Below are 26,312 nucleotides of genomic sequence, written 5' to 3' on the forward strand. Positions count from 1 at the left end.
TTTATAAAAAATATAATAGCATATTTTGTTAGATTTTGTTTGATTCTCAATTTTCGAATTTAAAAAGTGCATGAATGTGGAAAAAAGAAATGAGAAGACAGGTAAAAACAATCAGGAGAAAAGATTTCTTTAGTGAGTGATCAGATACAGTAAGTATTTTTGGACAGTCATGACACCGTAGCACCTTGCTTGAAGCTAATTTTTTCCCCAAAACTTGATACCAAGATAGCTACAGTGAGATGTATTTGCATATTTTTTTAATACTGTGCAATATCCATTATTTAAATTCTTGCATATAAAAATTGGACAATGATTGGTCATGTGATTGACAGGCATTTAAACCCACCGGGAACAAACCTGATGACGCTACATACAAATAAATCATAGTAGAATGAGTGTCAGTGTGTGGTGGTTTGTTTATTTATTTATTTTTATCTTACTAAATATTTTTTTAACTTTTATAAAAACACAGATGACTACAGAAAAGATTGTTGTTGCGAATAGATTATTTTTTTCTTCATAGCCTGCCTCTGGGCAGAGGGTGGAAAGAAAGGGGGGATAACTCTGTATGTTTAATGTGTTTTATATATTTGGAATATCAAAGAAGTATCAAAGGCTTTAAACACTTTATGCGTGAAAAGTCTTTATTGGCTCAGAAAGAAAACATACAATAATAACTGAAATAGTACACAGTTTTCAGCAGAAGTGTTTAAGAGTTACATGAGTGATACATGAATTCAGAAAAATAATCAACAGCATTTTTATATAACAAGGTTCAATCTGGCCCCACCACCCAGTAAACATGACTACTATCTCTTGCTAATTCAAACATTGCTTTATAATCTTCTACAACTGAATTTAAGTTGGGAACCACACATGATGCACAAGTAAATCGTTAGTAGGCTACCAACATTTTAATATACCTTATACGTACAACTTGCATGATTATTGGGTTTATTGCATTTTTTAAAAAGTGTTAGCAGATCTGATTCACACCAGATTAAGTCAAAGAGAAGCCATGGAGGATGTCACTCAGAAAACACTCCTCACTGTGGAGATGGTTTGTACTGGTCACACCTGTCTCCAGTCAGATGACTAGCACAAGTCAGAGCGACAAGGATCTCACAACTGCCTTTGTCAGAGCTGCAGGTCCTTTTGTGTGACCCCTGCTTCACAGGTATTGTGCATGAAATCAGGAGGTCGTCTTTGTTCCACGGGTCATTATCCCAGACTTTGACAGACAGTGTTAAGTGCGTGTCCACCTACATTTAAAAAAAGCAAGGCAGAAAATGTGGGGGTGAGCCAAACAAAACAATGTCAAACTTTATATACCCCACAGTCAGTACAGCCAACCTTTTGTATTTTTTTTTAATAAAGTGCTTGTGTTTTTCAAACACACAAAAAAGAAGTGTTGAACAAGTTTTAATGAATGGTTTAGTTTGTTTCCCCATGTTCACTTGCACCATGTCCTTTACATATCACCATTATGCAGTTAGGGCTACAGGGTTATTGATCAGATCATACCACAAGAGGGGCATGTCAAATGTCATAAGTAAAAGAATGTTATATCAAAATGTAAAAAAGCAAAAACAAAAGAAAAAGATTATGATAAGATCTGATTATGAAAAGATTTTTATTCTGTGGGTAATGGGGGCGGGACTAGATAAGCTTTTGCTTCTCCCGCTTTCCCTTTAAATTGACATGCCCGAAATAAACAAATTGATTGATTGATTGATTGATTGATTGATTGATTGATGTCTGTCTGGCAATAATGTTAAAAGAGGATCACAAATTCAATTACAATATAGAAGGTGGAAAGAGTTTTTTTTTTTTAAGCATCACAAAGAAATACTTGGGTGATTCTTTGAATTCAGTGAAACCCCAACTATAATGTAGGCATATTAATGTGATTGATCGTGTTAATGTGTCCACATACATATGATGAGGGAGATAAGCAATCAACGCTATTACTAACCTATAAAACGCCATTACTAACCTATAAAATCCTATAAATATTACCAAAATCCATCCCATCAATTTGCCAGAATGAGGCCAAAATAAATCTGAAGCCTTGTCAGCAAGAATTTACAATAGCACAACCATTAGTGCTAGCCACTGCCAGTTACAAGCTAGCATGTAAAATAAACATAAAATATTTTCACCTGGCCCAGATCGTAACGTGCATTCCAGTGAGGGTTGTCTGAACTGATCTCATGGGTCTTGCGGTAGATGGAGCCGTACCGCATCTCAACATATCTGTGAAATGAAAAAAAAATGCCTGTGTTAGCATTTGTGTCTGATGCATCACATTCACTGTACCTCCTCTCTGTATCTTGACTTGTTCTCTACACACCCATCATCTTTGCCCCAATCTCCTTTCAGACCCCAGGCTCGGACGATGGTCACCACCAGTTTGCCTTTTGAGGCCTGTTTAGGGCAGCAGCTGGAGTCCAGGTTGGGGTCACTCCTGCCACAGGACGGCTGTGTGGTTGAGCTCTTGATGGCGTGGTCTTTTAAGTACTGCTCTATGGCAGACTTTAGTCCTTGCTGTTTTGTTGAATCTGGCACCAGCTCATACAGTGGTCTCAGGGAGTACTTAACAACATCAGGGTGATCTTTGAGGGTCTTCAGCCAGTTTTGGTAGCCCACTGAGGTCTTACCTGTGAGTGCAAACTCCCCGGTCCAACCTTTGCCTCCCACCACCTCAGTGTAATGCTGGTAGAGACTGGAGCCAAATGAGTTGGATGAGGTGGAGGAATCTAGAACTTTGTTGCAGGACTTAATGGAAGCGGACAGGCCGAACTTCCTCAGGCCAATGTTGAGCCCCAGTGACAAGCAGTTGTGCACCTAGATGACAGGAAAGGAATATAGATGTTATTTTCGGTACAGAGTGTGTGAACAGTGTTTAAATGCTTGATTAGAAATATAATATACCTTAGAGGAAGAAAAGCCATTCAGTGTTGACAAACAGGTACGTGTCGCTGTGACTCGTCTGAATCGTCCCCCAAGATAAACCTAAAGTTACACACAAGAAATTGAATCATTATTCTTGTTAAGTCATTAGTCAAGAAGTCAAGACATTACAATTATTGTCTGTGTGTGTGTGTGTGTTTTAACCTGGCGGATGTAGTGTGTGCCGTAGGTCTGTATGATCCGTCTGTACTGGGCCCTGGTTGACTGGTTGTAGGAACTGGGCAGGTTTGTCAAGTCTCTACTGAACTCATAGCTGAGGGGAGGTCTGTCTGACACACGGTAACTATGCAAAAAGACAGGATAATGAATGACTTGTGCAAAAGTTAGACAATAAATACGTTGTTATAGGTGGAGCTCTTCACACCCTACCTGTAATGGATACAGGTAGCTCTGTGAGTGCTGAAGGTGTAGCGGTCTTGTTTGCTCCTGGCTGAAGCAAAGTAATAAGCAGAGGAACGTGTTCCTCCCACGTCGAGACCGCCAAACTTCTTCACGTCTATTCCGACCTGATGAAACATGAGGAAAACAACATGATAAAAAGTCTTTTCACAACCACAGTTGAACTGAAAAATCTGGACAATTCTTAGATCACTATTCCCTCAGATCTGTGGTGCTTCAAAGAGTAAACATTACACAGAACCTCAGATTACACAGAACCTATTTACAACATACGTAATTAATATACAGAAATCAGAATCATTTCAATGATATGAATGAAAGTGTTTCCATACATTCCAGTCACTGCTTTCCTCATTAGTGTGTTTCAGAAGTAGTGAGCTGTGGACATAAAATATGATATATACAGTCAACATACCATACAAAACATATGTGTGATATCATTTCATTAAAAGATTTTTTCAACATAAAAACATGAGACTATAGTTATGTCAATCAATAGTTATAAGATCAAAGCTTCAGCGAATGGTTGAAATGACAAAAAAAGGGGAAAACCTTTGAACTTAAAATATGAATAATGAATTCAGCTTTGACTTTGTGGAGCATCAAAATGTTAAATCTGGTATGGGGGGCTAATTTTAACACCCTGTACCCACTACTGCTCCCACTACCACCAATCTACAAAAAAACTACACAATAAAAATGCTTCAATGATTCAATATGACAGAATACCTGGTGGAGCTGTGCATGCTGCCATGGAGACGTTTACTGCATCGGCTGAATGCACGCCAGTCTACTACAGAGAGTGGCAGCTGAAAATAAAGGTGAGACCATAACAGGGGTTACATACTAAGTAATATATTGCATATATTTTTGTGCCATTTGCCTGATGTGATTTACTTTCTGCAGCACGTTGCCTTGAAGAGGGTTGCGACGGAGAACACAGGAGCAATTTGAGGTGACGTAAGTATTCATATCGACTGTGTAGGCTCCTTTCCTGCGCAGGGTCACCACATCGAATCCCTCCCCCACCAGGTCGTGACCCGGCACAAAGGGAGCGGACTTACAGTCGGTTTGGAGTGGGCTCTCACAGGACAGGACGAGGGAGTGGAGTGACAGGAAGAGGAGGACACTCAGGTGAAGGCAGGATGGAGTCAAAAAGGAGAGCATCATGGCTGGAGTCAAAGAGACTGAAATGTTTCAGACAAAGAGCAGGAGAGTCATTATCATTTAGGTTTTAAGTAATTATTTATAAAGTTATGGACTGTAATGGCTCTTGGGTTAACAGACTTTTTGATATTTGAAAATGCAGTTTTTTTTTTATCATCCTGCTCTGAATTGTTCACTTCTTTTTGCTATTCTAGTTTACACTTTCTTCTCACTGTGACGCCCTGGAAGAAAGTAGTCTGTGTCTGTATTTGCCCATCCGCCTATTAATTTACATGTTTAATAAAGGTTTGTCCTCCATATTGTTATAAGCAATGATCCTGGGGTCGAAGCCACAGTTACTTAAACATTTTGAACTGTTGAAAAAGTCTACAATGTCAATTCTCAGCCACACTTGTTACATAGGAAATAGTCAAAAATCCCTAATTGGACAGTGCATACTACAAATAAAAAATATAAGTAAATATAATTCACAAATATTCTACGAATGAATAAAACAACTTCAGTAGAAATCTCAGCACACAGCTACACCCTGTAATTATTTTGTCTGATGACGCACAGATGACTACATAATGCCACTTTCATTTCTTTTTGAGACACACAGGTTTTACATGTTCATTCTTGTTAAACTTAATCAGTCCATTGTTGAACTATTTTTATTTTGCATGCAGCTTATGTAACTACAACATATTGTTATGTCCAAATATTTCCTTCTGATCCACCTGAAGGTTGCATTGACTGTGGTAGAAATCTCAGCACACAGCTAAACCCTGTAATTGTTTTGCCTGATGACTCATAGATGACATTAGTGTACATAATGCCACTTTCATTTCTTTTGAGACACACAGGTTTGACACATTGTTACACTTCATCAGTCCATTGTTGATCTGTTTTTATTTGACATGCAGCTTAACATGTAGTCCAAATATTTAAGGTTGCACTGACTGGTAATGTAAGAAAGAAAAAAACATTTAAAATATAATAATAAAAAGCAAAATTAAACAGTGTGTATAAATCTACTTTAACTAACCCACCCCCCTAAAAAAAGGAAAATAAATAAGATTACTCTATTGAGTGTATTTACAGTACATTTGGATTGTAGCCACAGCTGTTGGGCATTAGTTAGGATTCACTTAGTAGATGTCACAACAACAAAAACCTGTCATACTGTAAAGCTATAATACACTTATAGGGAAAATGTAAAAGTTGTGATGATTGTGATATTCTTGTATTTTAATTTTAAAAAATGACAAAAAAAGAGTATAACAGGTCAATAACATTGTTAAACTGGGAAAAATCAACATCCCTAAATGATCAATACAATACAAAAAACAAACAAACCAAAAAACTTATGGAAATATATATAAACTGTGGCAGAAATTTCAGAATGAAGAAACAAATCATTCAAGACAGACTCCTATCCAAACCAAACATTTTATTATGTGAAATTGAATAAAGAAGCATCATTTATGAAAACAAGATTAGATTACCTATTCAGGCCTCAGCAGAGTCTTTCTGATCCTCCTACAGCGAGAGGAGAGTGTGTCAGCCGAGGATGTGGTGACATCGTTGAATCTGCAGGTAGCAGCACTTTTATACGTGTGATGGGTCACAGGAGGAGTAGCTGAACTTGAATTACTGCACATGCCGTGAGTACCAAAAAACAAAAACAAAGCGAGCTACATTTTTTGTTCTTCATGGACTGGGCAACAAAAATAATGTTTGTCTGTCAACCATTAAATCTCTTTTGATAAACTTGTATGGCAACATTTTTTTTATTGCAATTGTATATTTGTTTGTTTTTCAAGCTCCTATCTCCACCACCAAACACTCTTGGCACATTCAAAAAATTTTATTTGAATTTTGATTTGCAACATCTGCACTCAGAGTTTGAAACTTAATTCATAAAAAAAATATGATAACTCTTTTTCTACATTTTTTTTTCAAGTTTTTTTTTTTTTTTAAAGAAGTACATGAACTTGGAAAATGGAAACTGTAAAAAAACAAAAACATTTTTTTAAACAAGCTGACTGGCTTCACATCACAAGTAATAGCTAAAGTAAATTTTAGTCATCGGTATCCTTGATTACCAATAATTAGTAATGGAATTTCCTGATAATAAGCCAGAAAACAATGTTTTCATTAGATGTACACATATTGTGTATCATACGAGAAGCTACTTCATGAAGCAACAGAAGAACGGGCTTTTGCTTAATAAAAAGGGAACTTTGCTAATTCAACATTCATAAGGCACCAGGCCTTCACATCAACTAAAACATATTTTACATTTTTGCAGTTAAAAAAACGACTTTCTTGTGCATCAGACATTTACAGGCTTTGCTTGCAACATTAACTTGTACTAAACATTAAAAAGTCAATTAGTGTGAGGTTAAAGCCGTTGGAAGGTTTCAAAGTGGTAAATACTGATAAGTGTAAAAATGACAGTATCAAACTTGACATGAAAGCTGAAAAGTGAAAGTATAAGTCATACATGAATCCGATTTGTAAAAAAGTTAAAGTTGACTTACCACACTTTGTTTAATTTCATTTTTTATAATTATTTTTTTTTTTAATGTTTGTTTTCTTATGTTACCAGTCAATGCAACCTTCAGGAAATATTTGGATGTAACAACATGTTGTAGTTACATAAGCTGCATGCAAAATAAAAATAGTTCAACAATGGACTGATTAAGTGTAACAAGAATGACACTAAGTCATCTGTGAGTCATCAGACAAAATAATTACAGGGTTTAGTTGTGTGCTGAGATTTCTACTGAAGTCGTTTTATTCATTCGTAGAATCATATTTACTTATATATTTTTTAAATGTATGCACTGTCCAATTGGGATTTTTGACTTTTTCCTAACAAGTGTGGCTGAGAATTGACATTGTAGACTTTTTCAACATTTCTAAATTTTTAAGCAACTGTGGCCTCAAAACCGGGATAGTTTGCCATATACTGGACTGAAAGGCCAGATGTGCCAGAAACAGAACATTTTCTATAATATATCATCAAACATTAAACATGTGAATGAATAGGGGAAATGGGCGAATTCAGACTCAGAGAGGAAAGTGTAAACTAAAATAACAAAAAGAAGTGAACTGTGTAATTGTAAAGTGACAGATTCATTTCAGTGCAGGATGATGAAAAATAAAAAGGTCTGTTTACCCAAAAGCCATTGCAGTACATAACTTTATAAATAATTACATTAAAGCTGGAATGATAATCACTTTCCTGCTCTTTGTCTGAAACATTTCACAGCATCTCTTTGACTCCAGCCATGATGCTCTTCTTTTCAACTCCATCCTCCCATTACCTGAGTCTCTTCCTGTCACTCTCCTCCCTCCTGCTCCCCTACTGTTATGGTCTCATCTTTATTTTCAGCTGCCACTCTCTGTAGTAGACTGGCATGCATTCAGCCAATGCAATAATGCCTTACATAATGACAATGCTATGACATGAACTATGATCTTTCAGCACCTGACCCTAACCCTGTGATGTGTTCCTAACCCTAATGCTCTAACCCTAATGGTTACACAAGTTTTAATTTTATTTTAATGTTTTTAGATAAGTCAGAGTAAGAGGTGTAGCCTTTATCACTTTAGTCCAGACTCATACAGCTCAATCACAACCAGATGGATGTCTCTGAAGTTGTGTACAGAGATGCATAGTCCTCAGAAGATGAACTCCAATGACTTTGGTGATAATTTGACTTTATTCACAAGATGGATATATTTGTTAAAATATTAAACCTCCAGTAATGGACTAGGAGCTTGTTTGCCTCAGCATCACTCAACTATTGTCATTCTGCAGTGTAGAACATTGTTGGTGTTGTTTTGACCACATGGGGGCAGACTTACTCCACAACAAGCTGTCAGACCAACAGTGTTGAGGAGTTAGTACCTTAAAAATAATTAAATCCCCAAATGACAGTAACATTACCTTTTAAGGTGGTGAATTTCAGTTTCCAGCCGGGTAAAGACCATGGTCCTCAGGTCCTCATCTACATATAGTGGTGGCCAAAATTATTAGAACACTTACACATCATGTTCCTTCACAGAAGAAGCCAAATTATTTACAAAGTCTGGACCTCAACCCTATCGAGCAAATTTGGGGCGAGCTGGAAAATAAACTGGACAGATCTATTATTCATTCAAAAGAAAACCTTTGGCTTAAGTAGCAGAAGGCATAATGGGATAACATCAGTGTGAAAGTTCTCAGGTACTGACACTATGCCAGAGAGATGTGCTGCTTGCTGCAAAAGGTGGACAACACCGACCCCTCGTGTCCAATACTGTTCTCTGAAATACTGCAAAAGACATAACGACACATAAATGACACAAACCTCAGGATCACTCTGTCTAATGTCATACATGTAAATGACAAACTTGAAGGATAAAAATATGTTTATCGCCATTTGTACAAGCTCAGGTGAATTGACAGAAAGCAAAACACTGCACCTTATCAAGTGTTTGGTTTTCCCAAATAATATTTACATGAATGAGCCACATAGATAAAAAAAAAGTGATAATTATTGTCCTTACTAGAGCTCCTCCAGATGACTACAGGTGACCATTGCCTCCAGTAGTTTATCTCCTAATTGGTCGCTGATGAGGTTCTTTGAGAGTCTGGAAGGAAAAAAGATACACACACACAAACATTTCATACAGTATATAAAAAGAAGCAGTTTGAAGTTCTTTCTCTGAAAGATTCAGTGGTTGTGAATTCTTTGAGACGACCACTGGGTGGTGCCAAAATTAGACATGTCAGATTCTGCACATATTACAGTAAACAGGAGCTATGAGCAATTTTCGAAACAGTATACAGCTACAACACCTTGTAATGAATGAACAAATGACCACAGCTATAGCACCGTTTTATAAGAGCTTTTAGACTGTCAGTCTCACTCCTGGAGAGGAAGGACCTGCTACCAAATAGGAGCAGCTGCTGCCCATAAAGAAGGTGCAGACTGTTCAATAAAACTGGTGGTATGTCGTGACTATCACTACATACTGAGCAGAGACCAAGCATGATTTATAGACTTATAGACATTAGTTTAAAATAAAAATGTCGAAGCATTAGATTATTTGATCAGTTAAAATGCGTGGAAGAGGACAGGGCCCATCAGGAAATGTACTATATGATATACAGTATAGGCCCCTGTCATGTCAAAAGGTGATGGTGCCGTGTCAGCAATAAGAGGATATATGTTCACATTCCTCTGCAAATATGAAGGTACATGTTTATGACACATATTAAATTCAAAGGAAAATTTCAATGTGTAATGTTCAAATACTGAATATTAAAAAATATATAATTTTGGAATATAACATATTGTTGTTCTTATTCATTTATCATTCATTTTAAAAATATTTATATATTTTTAAATATATCTCTATAATATATGCATACATACATAAACATATTTATGTGGGCTAGACAGATACATACGTTTTTAATTTTCAATAGGTATCATAAATAATTCGCATTTTGGCAATAATTTCAATTTGAGATCTCAGAAACTCTTTGTGCAAGCTTAAGAACAATAAAATGATGACCTGCAGGCTTGAAATACCATGGCTGACTTGTGTAGGTGTAGAAAATGAAGTGGAAAGATTTATGACAAATGAGCGGTGTACTTGATCTTCCTGGGTCCGGTCCAGCTCCACTCCTCCGTCAGCCATCCTCCTGCCCTCCAGCCTGAAATCACAAGACATCCAACATGGTTGATTACTGTAAGGGAAGAATTTCACTTCCCTATTGTATGTATTTTGTGTGGTTAAAGGTCAAAACCTCTATGTTTATAGTTGAGAGCTCAGACGTAGATGTCTTTCTGTTAAAAATGGCCCCAAATTCTCTCCCAGGAACATGCCAAGGCCAGGTTACCTCATTTTGTGTCTTAAATCTCACTCTCTGGCGGTTTCCAGACATAACTGTAGAGTTAGATGATAATCTTCAGTATAAGACATCCAGGACTCTTGTACTTCTTCTTTTCCTGCATCACCTCAGAATTTCTCCCTAATAATTACAACTTCACTTTAATGACAGATTTTAGAGGAGTTTATCACATCTGTTTATGTGCCAGGTTTTCTGCATGTGTGAAACACTCACTCCATCTCCTCCATCGATGTCAGTCCATCCATAGCGAACAGCAGATCTAACACGTTGTTTGCTCCTGATGGTCCAACTGCAGTGTCACCTTTGTTTAACCTGGCACACACACACACACAAGCCACATAAAAAGGCTGTCTCTTATCCTGTACTTAATAGTAGTGCAAAGATTAGTAGTGTTATACAAACCACCATGTCATCTGAGTCAGATTTATATCTACACAAATATGACATGTATTCCTGTACCGTACAACTGCTGACATTTCATGGCTGTGTCCTGATCTTGGGAGTTTGTGGGAGAGCTATACTTAACAGCGTAACACTATGAGAGGGCAGGGAGTGATACCGTTCCCCTGAGGGTGGGGTGGTGCAATTGTAGGTGGTCCAATTGTAGGATCATACTCCATTTATTTGTGAGGATCATGTGGGGTTGATGACATGTTGGAATGATGAGCTGCAGCAACAGTGGCTGCAATAGGAACAGTGAAGCTGCTGCTTTGGGCGCGACGCTCCAAGCTACTGCACGACGATCTTAAATGGACCAGATTTTTTGAGTGGCGCCAGATAACTTCTGAATAAAATGTGTCAGTGTCACCGCCGCATTATCCTTAATGACTAACTACTTGAAATGGCTTTGCAGGATTAAGTTTCGATATTAAATAAATTACAACTACATGGCAAATGGCTACAGGAGGTTGTATCTTACTTGGTATGTGAATGTTTGTAACCTGAATTATCACCCTCTGGGTTACATGCTGTCATTCCGACATCCGGCCATTCCGACATGCCATCGTCCCACCATTCCGGCAAGGCTTTCAATATTAGGAAATGTGCTTTACTCAACAGGTGATCCCTGGACTCTCTGAACTCTGTATATTTATCTGGCCTGTCTAGCCTCTACCTGGTCTTTTTACTAAACTTAACCAACTCCTTTCATTATGGCCTAAACCCAACCAGTGCAAACTCTTTTGGGGGAAAAAAAATACACTATTAAAGGAATTGTCGGAAAGGCAGGATGTTTAAAAAAAGAAAAAAATACCGTCATTCCGACCATAGGAGGCAAGAATTGTCTGAATGATGGGACATTTGATAGAAAATTAAGTGTTGCCATTTAAAGTATATTTTTTTGGCTTTTCGTGCCCTTATTTGATAGGACAGTCGAGAGTGTGACAGGAAATGGGAGGCAGAGATGGGGGGAATGACATGCAGGACAGGGCCGTCCGACGCAGGACCCGAACCGGGGCCGCCTGCAGCGAGGACTACAGCCTCAACACATGGGGCGGGTGCTCTACCAACTGAGCTACACAGCGCCCTAAGTGTTGCCATTTAGACAATTAGAGGCCTATGTCGGACAGGTGGGATGCCTCCCCCACCCCCCACCCTCTGGTTGTAGGCATCTGTCAAATAAGGTGCATGAAATATGGTCACAACTTCTTACTCTGCCATTCTTTTTGCACAACTTTATGATGTCACAGTGAAGTTGAATTTTGACCTAGTTTAGTTCTGGTATATCACTAAGTGAGCTGTGGTCAAAAAATGTTTTGTGTGGTCAATATGACTTTTTCTTCCAGATGAACACACTGTACCAGAGCCTCCATGGGCTGCAGCCCACCAACCTCTGTCTATTGACAACGAGAAGGGAGTAGAGAAGATAAGTCAAATGTCAGTTCAAGGTTTATAATATTTTTAAATTACTGAATTGAATTATTACCTGACTGAGGTCAGTCCGGTTGACGTAATCGGAAACAGGTGTAGTGTGGTGTGGTGCACCCTGTATGATGTGAACAACATACAGGTCAGAAGATGAAAAATAAAAAGCAGAAGACATGGCCTCTGCAGCTATTTCATAGCTGTAGGGGCCAGTGCCTCAGTACCTTAGCCCCGTGGCCCTGATTAGTATAAAGAAAATGGCCGAAGAAGAAACACGCAGTATAACAATGGGCTTTCCCCAACATCACACTTTATGCAAATGCACGTTCCACCAGAAAAATGTCCCCAAAGTCTGTGTGTAACCAAGCGCACTATGCCAAGTGTGGAGAAATGGGACAGGCCCACTAGTTCCTTGGTTTGCCCCGTGGCCCTAATTTTAGAGAGCAGTGTTCCCCAAGTCAAGCTGTCACTTCAAATTTAGACCACAGGAACACTACACAGCGCAACATGCTTCTGTTACATCTTGGATTATAATCAAGCAGATAGACATGGTGTAAACAGCAGAATCAGCATCTGCCAATACCATTGGCTATGGCACTGCCATGTATGAGACACATATTCTAAGTACAGATGAAACCTTTTTAAAGGACTGTGATGGAATTTCACTGAGATGGCGGAAAGTTTGAGGGAGCTGCTGATCTGTATGTAACATGAGAAGTAATAGGTGATACCCAGTTTCCATCCTCCGGAAACAACTTAGCATATCCAGGTTTAGGAGTGGGCAGCAGACACATGTGTCAAGTTTTGACAAGATTTCTTAAAAACAACATCATTTTATTCAATCCTGCTGTTTTCAGATTAACCATACAGACCTAATGAAAAAGACAGCATTTATCAAGGATGTGAGATGTTAAAAAAAAGAAAAAAGCAGGCCAGTGTTCAGCACCTGTAAACATCACAATGGGAACACCCTCTGATTTAAAAAGGAGAAACAAAAAACATGAAAATCTGGAATTATTAACAAAGCAAAGTGGTCCACTCAATTTAAATGCATTCCTATACTTTTAAAGCTTTTACCTCGGCTTTTAAGCGAGTGATTCTCCAGGCAGGGACTGTTTTCAGTGACTGAAATACAGCAGCGAAAAAAAGAAAAAAGAAAAACAGCGGCGAGAGCTGTATAGGCTACAGATCACAATCGCCCAAAACTTGTAGTTTGACAATGTATCTTATTAGATGACCTTAGATGACGTAAGTCTTCGTGGGTTGATAGATGGGGGAATTAACAGTCCTTGTTGCTACTCTGTACAGAGTCTGGTCGTGTCGTTGAACCGATGCTGAGCGGGTTACGTCCCTATTGCTAAAAAAACCCTGCTTATTTCTTATGCTAGGAGCATGGCTGGGAGTGAAAGCTCTACAGACATAGCAACAGTAACCAAGCGCTTATTTGGGAACTGGACCAACCTGGACCTGATGTACATCTTGTATTCTGGTTGTTGATTGGTCAGGGACGGCGTCCTCCCTTGGCATGTCATTTTACATGTCTTAGCCAATCAGAGATTAGCATGAAAAAGAGTCAATGGAAGGAGATCCTGCCCCTGGAGGACATCGACTTAAAAAGGTTCAACAGCGACACCTGCAGGCGGAGGAGAAGGAGCAGTCGGTGTGAAGAGAAGGGTTTACTTTACAGAGCTCCAAACCACACCACACTTTCACGTACCATTAAACTTATGACTAGTTATGGACCTAAAACTGACTCCTTTCTTACTTTACCCATGATCCAACAACCCAATTGATATTTAAGAGAAATAAAGGACCCTTCTCAACTTTAACTAAATCAGAGATGAACTGGACACCAGGCAATTTGGAGTAAACAGCTAAAACCAGTCTCCTTGTTGATTTATAGGAAAACTGACACGTGATTATGATGTGCATCCTGAACTCTCTATCTTCCCAATCTCTAACCTACATGATGTTTATATGTAATAAATCCCAGATATCTATCGAGTACAATGAGCAAACTTTATCATAGAGATTTCAAACAAGATGAAATTCAGGGTTGGTCTCATACCCACAACCTCCCTAGCCAGTTGGTGGTCTTGGCTCTCCTGGACACAAAGGAGTGCATATACAACATATACTTAGGAAGGATCAGTAAAACAAACCATAGCCTGAAAACTTGCCTGGCAGTTCACAAAATAGTTTATATCAGGTTTTACTTCTGCTTATTCTACCTTGGGTTCAGTCAGAGTGTTGCTGTGGCAAAGGGTGTTCAAATTTGGACTCCTGGTCCACCAGACGCCCAGATGTTGGGAGGCCAGACCACATAGATATACTGTAGGTGCAGGGAGTCAGTAAAGACTGACCTCTGGTCTGATTTGGTTGTCCAAAGTGTTTTCAGATTGTAGGCCTATCTGTTAGAAGAAGAAGAAGTAGTGGAAGACGATTTTACCTGAAATCTGAAGAGTTTTTATTGTTGTTGCTTGGGTTTGGAAGTTTGTTTGGGTGTAGGAAAGGTGTAGTTGTTGGTCTGCTAATGAGATTTTCAATTTTACTTTTCCACATTATGAACAAATCAACTACAATAATTGACTTACTTAACAACTAGAATCGCACTATAACCTAATCAGTTAAATACAATTCCAAAATTGTCATAATAAGTAACATCCATTCTACAGTATAGGATACAAGACCAAGGCCCTGGGTTAATATTGCCATACATAGGCAGGCTTTTCTTGAATTACAGAGTACACCTTGTGCTGTATCACAGCCGCGTCTCAAATTAAGTGCCCCTCAACTCAGTTGACCTCCCGGCCCACCACCACTGCTGTGATTGGACCATCTGCCCAACGTCTGTTTAGGTTTATTTTTGACCTCCTTTTGGGAAGGAGGGCTAAAATTGCTGCGTAGGGTGCTCAACTTACACGTCTCATTTTACGTCCACAGCCAAGTTATTCCTGGCATACAGTCAGCCTACATATGGTCAAATCCTGTAGCATGCCTTTGCTTGCGTCAGTAACCAGTCAAAATGAAAATACAGCTGTACTGTACACGAATCACAGATGTGAAATTTCTGAGCATGGCTCTTGCTTGAATATTATGTTGATTAGCCATTTGTTATTTATCAGATTGTTTGTCAGGTTTAAGTTACAAGGTTCTGTGGGTGGGACAACCGGTGCAAGCAGCACAACAACAGGTTGGTTTTAATTTTGCATTGCTGGGAAGGAACCTGTTTTTAGTGGAACATTTGCATGTCTGGAGGTGAACACTGTCTCTTTCCGGTGAGTGAGGCTTGTGAAAATTAAATCTGCTTTACATGTAAGATTAGAATTGAGTGAGTACACAGTGCTAATGTATAAAAGTATAAACAGATCTTATTTTAGAGAGGCAGCAATTTGGTGTTATGATATTTAAGTCACATGTTGCATTGTCAATACTGAAGTACAAGTTTAATACACAACTAAATGCACTGTACTAATAATGTTTCATAAAAACTGTAGTAAACTCTTAACTGATTAAACACACATCAACATCAGAGGACACTTAAATAGAGCCCACCCCTTGATGTGACAGCCTATACGTCACCATAGCACATACAGCACACATCCCTGAAACAATAACAACCACCCGCTCAAGTTGCATGCCACAGACGTTTCCTTTAATATCCTCAATCAGTTTTCAGGAGGGGATGAGAGCAGGTCAGCAAGAGTAACACGAAGCAAATCGCTCATTACAATAGCCACAAATGAGGCCATTAAATCCCTTACAAATTGTCATCTTTCCACCACTGGTAGCTGGTCTCTGCTAATTACCTCTAAATGCTTTACATTCCCCATTCCACTTTGTTTTTTATGGAAGATGCTCATCAACAACTTGGCAACTTCCATGGATGAATGACTTGCCGACTGACCTGCTGACAGAGAAACTATTTGTTTATTTATTTATGGCTTTAAGGTTTTTCCTGAACTGAACTATTTCAAATTAAGTTTTTTTTCTGCCTGAAGTAAAATTAAAGTCTAAAAGAACTTTGTCATTGCGGGATTTAAAGTTATCCGTTGTTGTTTTCTGTATATTTTTTTGTTTTTACTGCAGTTGAAAAAAATATGAATTTTTGTTCTTTGTGGGGCTAAAATAGATGGTCAATGTGTAGAAGTACATTTTGAATGTACATAATCGTTAACTTGACTTATAACCCTAAATGCCAGGAGAGACACCTGACACCTGACACCCTCCTAATAAAACTCAGTTATCAAACTGTCACAATCTTCATTTACAGTGACTGCTTCGTAGCTCAATAGTAGAAGAATTTTGTGGTCTAAAATAAAATATTACAATGGTCCTTTCCAGACCTCTGTGACTTTATTTCCTCACCTATTCTTGAGCTGCATGTCACTCACATCACTACTCGTCATGATTCCAATTGCAGCCAAAAATGTCTGTATAGTCAGATGAATGAAACAGTATAGGGGTTGATAGGCTTACCGTCCTCAAGTCTCAGCTCCACCTTCCAAACACAAGGATAACACATTATTAAAGGTGTACAGAAAAGAAAATTGAATTTGAGCCCACTCTGGGTCATAAAATTAGTGTAATAACTCATCTATCAGACCATGTAGGCCAAACTTTGTGCAAAATTCTATTTTTGAGTAAATCCGTGATGAAAGTGTGTATTTTAGTGTAGTTTTTTTTTTTCGTATTGGATAATGCAGGCGCACGGATTATACGTCAGCCTGTACACGATTCACTAGCCACTGATATTGGATCCGTAATCCGTCATTCAAACGTCTGAGACACGCACACACACACGGAGCTCAGGCTCGCCCCAAACTTTGAATATCCCGCCCGCTCGATAACGACCAATCAAATTCGTTTTCCTTACTCGGGTAAACTCGTGTTGCAGCTCGTGACAACTCGGCGCGACAAACGGGACAAACGGCCATTTCTGTACACCTTTAATAATAATAGCACGCAGTGCACTCTCTCTCTCACACACACACACATACTGATAATGGACCCTCTGCCACAGTTGGCCTGGCTAAAAACAACATGGGTGTTTATTACATTTACAAGTGGGATCAAATCACTGGTATCACCAAAGGCATATGTACAGATACATTTTAATGATGGGTGTGAACTTATGTACTTAGAGCTGTCCACATGTGATTATATGGATCACTAAGGACACATGTTACTGTAAAACCAGGTCTCAACAGGGCCAGATTAAAAGTTTTTTAGCAAGAGTAACAAATACGTTGCTGTTTCAGACACCAGAATATCCCTGCATGAATAAAAAAAGGTTTTGAATCAAATATACTGTATGTCAACAGGCTTTGATTGTGGTTGTTCATGTTACAACATAGGGCAATTACTCCAGGGTTGGTCTCATACCCACAACCTCCCTAGCCAGTTGGTGGTCTTGGCCAGGATCTGGCAACACGTAATTAGGAAGGATCAGTAAAACAAAGCATAGCCTGAAAACTTGCCTGACAGTTCACAAAATAGTTTATATCAGGTCTTACTTCTGTTTATTCTACCTCCAGTCAGAGTGTTGCTGTGGCAAAGGGTGTTCAGCAGTTTCAGAATGGGCTTGTCGTTTCTGTGATCCTGGTCCACCAGATGGTCTGGTCAGTAAAGACTGACCTCTGGTCTGATTTGGTTGTCCAACGTGTTTTCAGATTGAATCTGTTTGAAGAAGAAGAAGTAGTGGAAGATGATTTTACCCTAAAATCTGAAGAGTTTTAATTGTTGTTGCTTGGGTTTGGAAGTTTGTTTGGGTGTAGGAAAGGTGTAGTTGTATGTTGGTCTGCTACTGAGATTTAGCATTTTACTTTTCCACATTATAAACAAGTCAACTAACTAACAATTAGAATTGCACTACAACCTTATCAATTAAAGCAGAAGTAAGCGATCCGGTTGTTTTGGCTAACTTCTTGTCAGCCGATGGAGTTAGCAGTCCCCGCCCTCGTCCCTACGTCACCACATTCACGCACATCCCTTGGCTGCACACACAGAGAGGACCGCCCCTTTATGCCGTTCTCTCTCCTCATTGGATAAAGGTTGTAGGATACAAGGAAAGTTTTCTCCTCGGCTTACAGCAGAGCAGAGTGACTGACAGACCCGTGTTTCGGACCAAACACTCTATAAGTGATTGCTGTCGGAAGATATAACTATTCAAGACTTATATTAACACAAACATTCCGCTTACTTCTGCTTTAAATACAATTCCAAAATTGTCATAATAAGTATAAATAGCATTCATTCTACAGTATAAGATACAAGACCAAGGCCCTGGGTTAATATTGCCATACATAGGCAGGCTTTTCTTGAATTACAGAGTACACCTTGTGCTGCATCAAAGCCGCATCTCAAATTAAGTGCCTCTCAACTCAGTTGACCTCCCAGCACACCACCACTGCTGTGATTAGACCATCTGCCAGTGTCTGTTTCAGTTTATTTTTGACTTCCTTTTAGGGAGGAGGGATAGAATTGCTGAGTAAGGTGCTCAACTTACACATCTCATTTTACGTCCACAGCCAACTTATTCCTGGCATGCAGTCAGCCAAGGGAGTAGATTTGATTTTGACATTGGTGGGGACACAAAAGTGCTCCAAGGCAGCACTCCTGAAAGTCGATGTTTTTTGCATTTGCGATCATAATTTCACACTATGTAGAGCTGATCAAAAAAAAAAAGAAGAAAATCGACATATTTATAATGCATATCTGACTATCTAAAGAGAATTCAAGAATTGAATGCATTCTGTAACGTTATAAGTTAAAACAACCAATGAAAGACAAGGAGGCAACCGAGTTCTCAGTTACTCTGACTGAAGTGCTGTGCATCATCATGACTAACATATCCATCATTATTTAACCTCACCTGTGAATTTACAGCCTCTCCTCCATCTCCTCCAGACTCTCCTTCTCTACCTCCTCCAGCCTCTCTACTGTCTGTCACCTGACAAAAATATGTTGATGCATGACATATGAACAGATACATTAGGGAAACAATGATCATCAAATTTGATGGTACAGTTATTGCCTGAGGAAAAAAAGCTTTTACTTTCACACAATTATTATGTGTAATTTATTCCCCTAAAATATGGATGTATAAATTACATAAACACATGGAATCTGAGGTTTTATTGTATTTTCCCCATAAATGTTCTTTATTTTTGTTTTTTAAACAGTTGCTCCCTTTCACACAAAGAATACATGAAAATAATGATGATGATTCTGATTGCAGCCAAAAATTTCTGTATGGTCAGATGAATGAAACAGTAGGCGCTGATAGGCTTCCCGTCAGATACATTTTAATACTGGGTGTGAACCGATGTACTTAGAGCTGTCCACATGTGATTAGATGGATCACTAAACCAGGTCTCTTGTTTGTTTTTGTTTTTTTTGTTTTTTTACCAACTAGAACGTTATGATGTCATAATTTCACATTTGTGTGAAATTTTGTATCAATAACTCAAACAACTCTTGAATTAGGGTCAATCCTTGGTTGCTGCCCTACATGCCAGCCAGCAAAAAGTAAGTTTTGTGGCCAAGATCTAATCAGTTTATCCATGAGTCCAAGTGGTTTGCACCAAATTTTAAGTGATTTGCTCAAGATGTTCCTCATATATCGCATCCACAAGAATGGGCAAGAAAACTTAATGCCCAGCAGACACAGGTGAGAGAGGGACTGAGAGAAATCTGTCTTGTCTGGTGACCTCGCAGTAAAACTCATCATATCCATCCAGCACCCAATAGCTTTACTCTGGATTATAAAGGAGGTAATCCACGATGGCCCTCTCTCCAAACACAAAATAAATGTGGAATGTTTATGACAGGAAGAAGGACACAACCCCAGGAAAATTGAAGGCATGTCACAATATATTTCCACAAGAAAAAACACATTTCTATATGATTTTGTTACTTGGATAGCAGCCAATCCACTACTGGAGGCCTATCGTATGCCAAAACTGTGAGGAACAGGAAAGTGCACATATAGACTATAGAGGGGCAGGGGCTCAACATCAGAAAAGGGCAGAATGTGCGCGTAAATCGACCTTTGAAAGGCAGTGTCCCTTCTGGTAGTTGGCATCGGTTATGGTCACATGAAGTAAGAACAGAGTTAAAATGGTAAATACACAAACACAAAACATAAAGATAGAGTAATGTAGTCGTTACTTTTATCCCTCAAGTACTAGTTCAACATTCACTTTCAGGCTGTTTTCACATTGGTGCAAAAAATGACACATTGTTTCATTTTTCAGCTCATACGTCTCCCGTTTACACACGTTCGTTTTTTCTCTGGTCCAAACCATGGATGTAGGTAGGTTACTATGGTTCAAACGCTGCTGTCAGAGCATCACGTTTCCATGACAACTGGCCGGAGAAAGACTTGTGGCACCTCATGTTTACATGAGCTCAAACTTGCGGCGCACACGTATTTTTTTTTCGGTACTCACGGTACTGACAAACATGCAGGTATTAGCTATTTGCGTGTCGGCATTGACTTGGTGTAGTATCAGTTCTCAGGTGACTGGCCAGACACTCACCCTGCATACAGCCTTTCAGCACCACGGACAGCAGCCGAAGCTCCACGCCAACACTAATCTGACAGCCTGCCCTGACCTGGGCTCAAACCGCGACTCATCATGACTGACAGGTATCAAGGTGATTGGACAAATTATCATTTTCTCCTCCAAATACCAGCCACTCAGCGTTACCTTGCCGACCCGCCCCGAGCTATTCCATTCACAAAAACAAACTGCAAAGCTGCTTTTTTTCCTCTTTTTCTTTTTCCTCCTTCATGAAGGCGTCTGGGCCCTGCGCCGGGGCCTGGCTGAAACTCTGATCCACGCCTTCATCGCATCCTGCCTCGAACAGCTACTGCAACAGCATCCTTATGGTACCCCCCCCCCCACCATTACTGTACATCCCTCGTACTCTGCGCTCTTCTGATGCCACGCTCACTCTCACTGCCACTCAAGCACAGAACCTGGGGAGACAGAGCCTTCTCCGCTGCTGCCCCACCCTCTGGAATCCGAGACACCACTGACCCCCCCCCTCCACACACACACCATATATATACTGTATATATGATACCATATCAACACACACACGCACGCACGCACACACACACACACACACACACACACGCACGCACGCACGCACGCACGCACGCACGCACGCACGCACGCACGCACGCACGCACACACACACACACACACACACACACACACACACACACACACAATGTGTATATACTGTATAGGCTATTGTCGTATTTGTTTTAATCTGTATTCAAATGTTTTCTATGCTTTAATGAGTTTTCCATTTTTTTTATTTTACTTGTATTATCTGCTGTTTTTATTGTCTGTAAAGTGACTTTGAAAACCCTGAAAAGTGCTCTAATAAAATGTATTATTATTATTATTATTATTATTATTATTATTATTATTATTATTATTATTATTATTATCAATCAATCAATCAATCAATCAATCAATCAATCAATCAATCAATCAATCGCTGTGTTCCAAACATAACTTATGCGAATGCATTCTCATAAAAGGTAAGTAAAAGGTTGTAAACAAAAAGTGATATAAAATAAAACTATTTTTTAATCTTTAACTGTTATTACTGTCTCTGTTGTTGTTTCTTATACCTGCCAGGCAAAAGCAGTCAGACAGTACAGACGGTCAATCATCATTTTTAACATTTTTAACTCAGTACACATGAAAACAATGAATTATTATTCCCTTTTTTTAATCACTGTTCCTAATGAATTACCGTCCCAACATATGGAGAATCATGAACTATCTTTTTTTTTAAATCAAGTTTTGCCATGAATTATTATTTTTAGTCATGAGCTCCTGCTTAACCCTAAGCCTTTATATATATATATATATATATATATATATATATATATATATATATATATATATATATATATATATATATATATCATACTCAACATACTGTGGTGGACCGCAGAAATGGTCTTATAGCTGCTGAAATAGAGGAACTAGAGAGGACGCAAGGTTGCTGAACAGGAGCTGGTGGATGCCAGTGAGCGTGTTGGACTTCTGCACTCTCAGGTGATAATCATTAAAATCATTATAAAAGCAGGTGAGGTTTGATAATAAAAATATGAGGCATGTTATCACATTAAGTGACATTTCTCTTTAAACCTCTCAGAACACTAGCCTTCTGAACACCAAGAAGAAGCTTGAATCTGACCTGGTTCAGGTCCAGAGTGAAGTTGATGACAGCATTCAGGAAGCAAGAAATGCAGAGGACAAGGCAAAGAAGGCCATCACCGATGTAGGTTTAAATTTCATTTGGTCGTAGTACTACTCCAGTTAAAATGTGTTTTTTATGAGACTTCTAACCCCAATTTTATATTCTCTAGGCTGCCATGATGGCTGAGGAGCTGAAGAAGGAGCAGGATACTAGCGCTCACCTAGAGAGGATGAAGAAGAACCTGGAGGTTGCTGTTAAGGACCTGCAGCACCGTCTGGATGAGGCTGAGAACCTGGCCATGAAGGGTGGCAAGAAGCAGCTCCAGAAACTCGAGTCTAGGGTACAACAGTCATGCTAATATTTTGCCAAAAACGATAGTAACGACATAAAAGACATTATTTTAAATATTGCACCCATTTTCCTGTTTTCTGAAGGTGCGTGAGCTGGAGACAGAGGTTGGGGCTGAGCAGAGACGCGGAGCAGACGCTGTTAAGGGTGTCCGCAAGTATGAGAGGAGAGTGAAGGAGCTCACCTATCAGGTAAAGCTGTAATCACATTTAACATGTACAGTATAAATCAGTCTCATATCAGTTTACTCCCATTAAAAAATTTAAATCTATTTTTTTAAATTACAGACCGAGGAGGACAAGAACAACGTTAACAGGCTGCAGGATCTGGTCGACAAGCTGCAGCTCAAGGTGAAGGCCTTAAGAGGCATGCTGAGGAAGCGGTAAGGGCAAAACATGTATTTAAAAAAAATAAGATGTTAATGTATATTTGCTGGCCTTTTTGAATATTTAAACATTTTACATAGTATTGTATTCCAGGAGGAGCAGGCCAATGTTCATCTGTCCAAGTGCATGAAGATCCAGCATGAGCTGGAGGAGGCTGAGGAGTGTGCTGACATTGCTGAGTCCCAGGTCAACAAGCACAGAGCCAAGAGCTGTGACTCTGGCAAGATAAATATAAAGTATTTTGGTAAAACTAACCAATAATAATAATAAAAAAAAGTAAAGAGTAAAGCTTTATTATGTTCAATCATCTAATGTCATATCACTTATGCTGACACATAAAGATCAAGCTATTGCTCTAATACTACTGTCTATCACTCGTACCTCGTAGCCAAATTGAGGATTAAAGATGCGGAAGAATAATAAAAAGAAACAGTATGATTTCAATAGGGTCCTTCATTGGCGCTCTGGCCCTAATAAACAATTTCAAAAGGGTCCTCGTCGAGGACGACACTGTCATCCGCTTGGGCCCTAATAATAGTATGTTGTTTTATTAGGTGACAGTTTGAGGTAAAAATGTGTGTGTGAGTAGTTTTGGAAGTGCAGTGCAAGTTTAACACTATTGAATGTGACACTGAAAAATAAGATTGCTCAACTGCCAGAGTGAGTGAGGCTGACCTTCACAGTCCAGTGATATGCATGACCCAGAAATGGACTTGAGTGTTAATAGCTTGACATTTGAGTGTAAATACCACAGACCTATCCCTTATGCTTAATCAGGAGCAATATTTTTCATAGTTTATTTCTTGCTAAACTATTACATCTCAATTATTTTAATGGTTGACTAATATAATATAAGAGATAATTTGTCAGATGTCTGGGTATAAGTCACACTTAATAATTTGAATTAATCAATTAATTAATTGATGAATTAAATAATTAAATATCACATTAAATAATAAAACATCAATTAAATAATAAACTTTAATTGAATTTACTAAAAAAAAATTATAATCACCTGGAATCATTGTATTGACAGTTACATAAAACTGCATAACATTAAAATGACTAGTTTGGGTTGGGATTATCACAAACTCAGGATCTGCCTTTGCTGGTGAAACACAAGATGGATGTACTAGCAACACATGCAAAACTCATGTAACCATCAGCTGTAGACCTTGCCATATTTGGTATGTGTTCTGTTTTTAACCTCTGCTTTATAAGCAAAACACATTCAATGGAAGGAGTGAGTGAGGGAGTGTGGTAGAGGACCTACTAATTTATGTTTGTGCTGTAAAACTGTAATGAAATACACTAACAATTCAGACCACAAGAGATATAAGGGTTCTGTTACACATTATGGGTATGAGATCAACAGTTTTTAATGAATTAAACATTTTTGTATCAACATCTTTGACATAGCCTGTGTGTTTTTAACTTCTGCCTTGTGAGCAGAACACATTCAAAGCAAGGATCCAAATTAAGCCTGGGCGTGTGGTGCACTGGTGGCCGACCAACTCACTCATGTTTGTAGTGTAAAACTCTTCAATTCTCTCTTTAATTAATTAAACATTCTTATCATCCATTTCCCACAATGACTCTTGGTGACACAGGTAAATGTGTGTGTGTGTGTGTGTGTGTGTGTGTGTGTGTGTGTGTGTGTGTGTGTGTGTGGGTGGGTGGGTGCATGGGCGTGGTAGTGGGGGGAAAAGGGGACCTGACTACCCAGGGCCTGAGTAGGGAGCGGGCCCATGAAAATCATGAAATTATAATTTTTGTGTGATGTTTTTATTTCGAATGAATTGGGCCCTCCAATTAATTGGTGTCGTAATTTATTTCAAATATATTGATAACATCAACTGAGAGAATGAACTCTGTGTCACAGTCCTCCCAACATATTGGACATTCTGGGGGCCCCGTCTTGGAGGCACAAAATGGTTTAGTCCGCCCATAGACAGCGAGCTAGCACTGTGCCTAAATGTCTTGATCAAAAGTAAATATTTTACACTTGATGAACTTAATAAATTGATCAAAGAGATCCCATACAGATGGGCAGATAAGTCTGATACACCACAAGCAGTTCCATTGACTTTTGCTGCAAGAAAATCTGTTGGTGGGAATGCCCATGAAAATTGAGCTTTGCTTCGCCTCCTTCCCCTGATAATTGGAGAAAGAATACCAGAGAGAGAACCCTCATGGCTCGTCCTTCTGAACCTTAGTTAAAGCTATAGTGCGTAACTTCTACGTGTCTGTAAATATCCGTTTCACCCAAGCCACTGCAAGAGGAGATGATCCAACGCTGATTAAGCCGTTCGGCTCCTCTAACACCTCACGGTATTTTTCAGTATTTGTTCTTTTTGTATCTGGTGTCTTTGGCGACATTCCCGCGCTGGCGCACAGGAAGTAATGGTGCGTGGTGAAGTAATGGTGCGTTCCAGGCAACCTCGTGTTTTTCCGACCTGTGAACTCGTACCAGCTCGATCTGGTACGAGTTCACGGGATATGTGATATAGGCCTGTACTAAAATGTGTCATATGGGCCTACTAAAAGTAACAAGTATCGTGACGTGCACACAATACTTGTTACTTTTTGTAGGCCAATATGACACATTTTAGTTGTTATTAGTCATTAGGGGTGGGAGAAAAAATCGATTCACATAAATATCGCGATTTTTTTGACGATTTTTAAATCGATTATTTTTTTATAGGACTTAGGACCTTTTTTACATACAGAGAGTCCAGGTTTTGAAAAGGGTTTAAGTTCACTTTATAATGGAGTATTTTATAGGCTCCTACAGTATTTGTGTGCAGATAAATGTTAAAATGTAGCAGTTTACCTCAGTCTATATCTCATTTTGTCAGAAAGGTTTCAGAAGCTTGTTTTTTCTTCTTTTATGCAGTCCAGGCTTTTGAAAAGATAGTAAACATACAGTATGCTGCTGAATAAACCTTAAAAACTGACTTACATGTGATGTGTATTTTTGGGGGAAATATGGTTCCTGGAATAGTCTGTAGACAATCATAATCATTCAACTGTTTCGCTGATGTTAA

At 39.0% G+C, this 26,312-nt stretch overlaps 2 protein-coding genes across 12 annotated transcripts; one reads left to right on the plus strand and one right to left on the minus strand.

Moving 5' to 3' along the window:
- Positions 1-647: 647 nt before the first annotated feature.
- LOC146992113 (perforin-1-like) lies at positions 648-21,260 on the minus strand. Of its 11 annotated transcripts, none has more exons than XM_085784029.1 (12): positions 20,842-21,260; positions 10,649-10,747; positions 10,424-10,555; positions 10,096-10,237; positions 8,480-9,165; positions 3,705-3,750; positions 3,343-3,479; positions 3,118-3,256; positions 2,935-3,015; positions 2,354-2,847; positions 2,163-2,256; positions 650-1,262 (listed from the first exon to the last, which is right to left on the minus strand). In XM_085784029.1, exons 5-12 carry the CDS (start codon positions 8,521-8,523, stop codon positions 1,047-1,049), a joined length of 1,251 nt encoding a protein of 416 aa, XP_085640155.1. In that variant the 5' UTR covers positions 8,524-9,165; positions 10,096-10,237; positions 10,424-10,555; positions 10,649-10,747; positions 20,842-21,260; the 3' UTR covers positions 650-1,046. The 11 variants fall into 11 exon arrangements, with proteins under 11 accessions (XP_085640145.1, XP_085640155.1, XP_085640193.1 ...); XM_085784067.1 differs by having other exon boundaries at positions 10,177-10,237; positions 10,424-10,573; XM_085784046.1 differs by lacking the exon at positions 20,842-21,260 and adding an exon at positions 13,760-14,928.
- LOC146992114 (myosin-7-like) lies at positions 13,875-23,526 on the plus strand. The gene is given in 8 exon segments (XM_085789253.1): positions 13,875-13,958; positions 22,318-22,379; positions 22,480-22,612; positions 22,701-22,871; positions 22,966-23,070; positions 23,167-23,236; positions 23,239-23,261; positions 23,359-23,526. Coding segments are annotated over 8 exon segments (816 nt in total).
- The last annotated feature ends 2,786 nt before the right edge of the window (positions 23,527-26,312 follow it).

This window comes from Trachurus japonicus, chromosome 1 (genome assembly GCF_045865225.1).
Source record: "Trachurus japonicus isolate A0001 chromosome 1, Traja_1.0".
In the NCBI taxonomy this organism is placed as follows: Eukaryota; Metazoa; Chordata; class Actinopteri; order Carangiformes; family Carangidae; genus Trachurus; species Trachurus japonicus.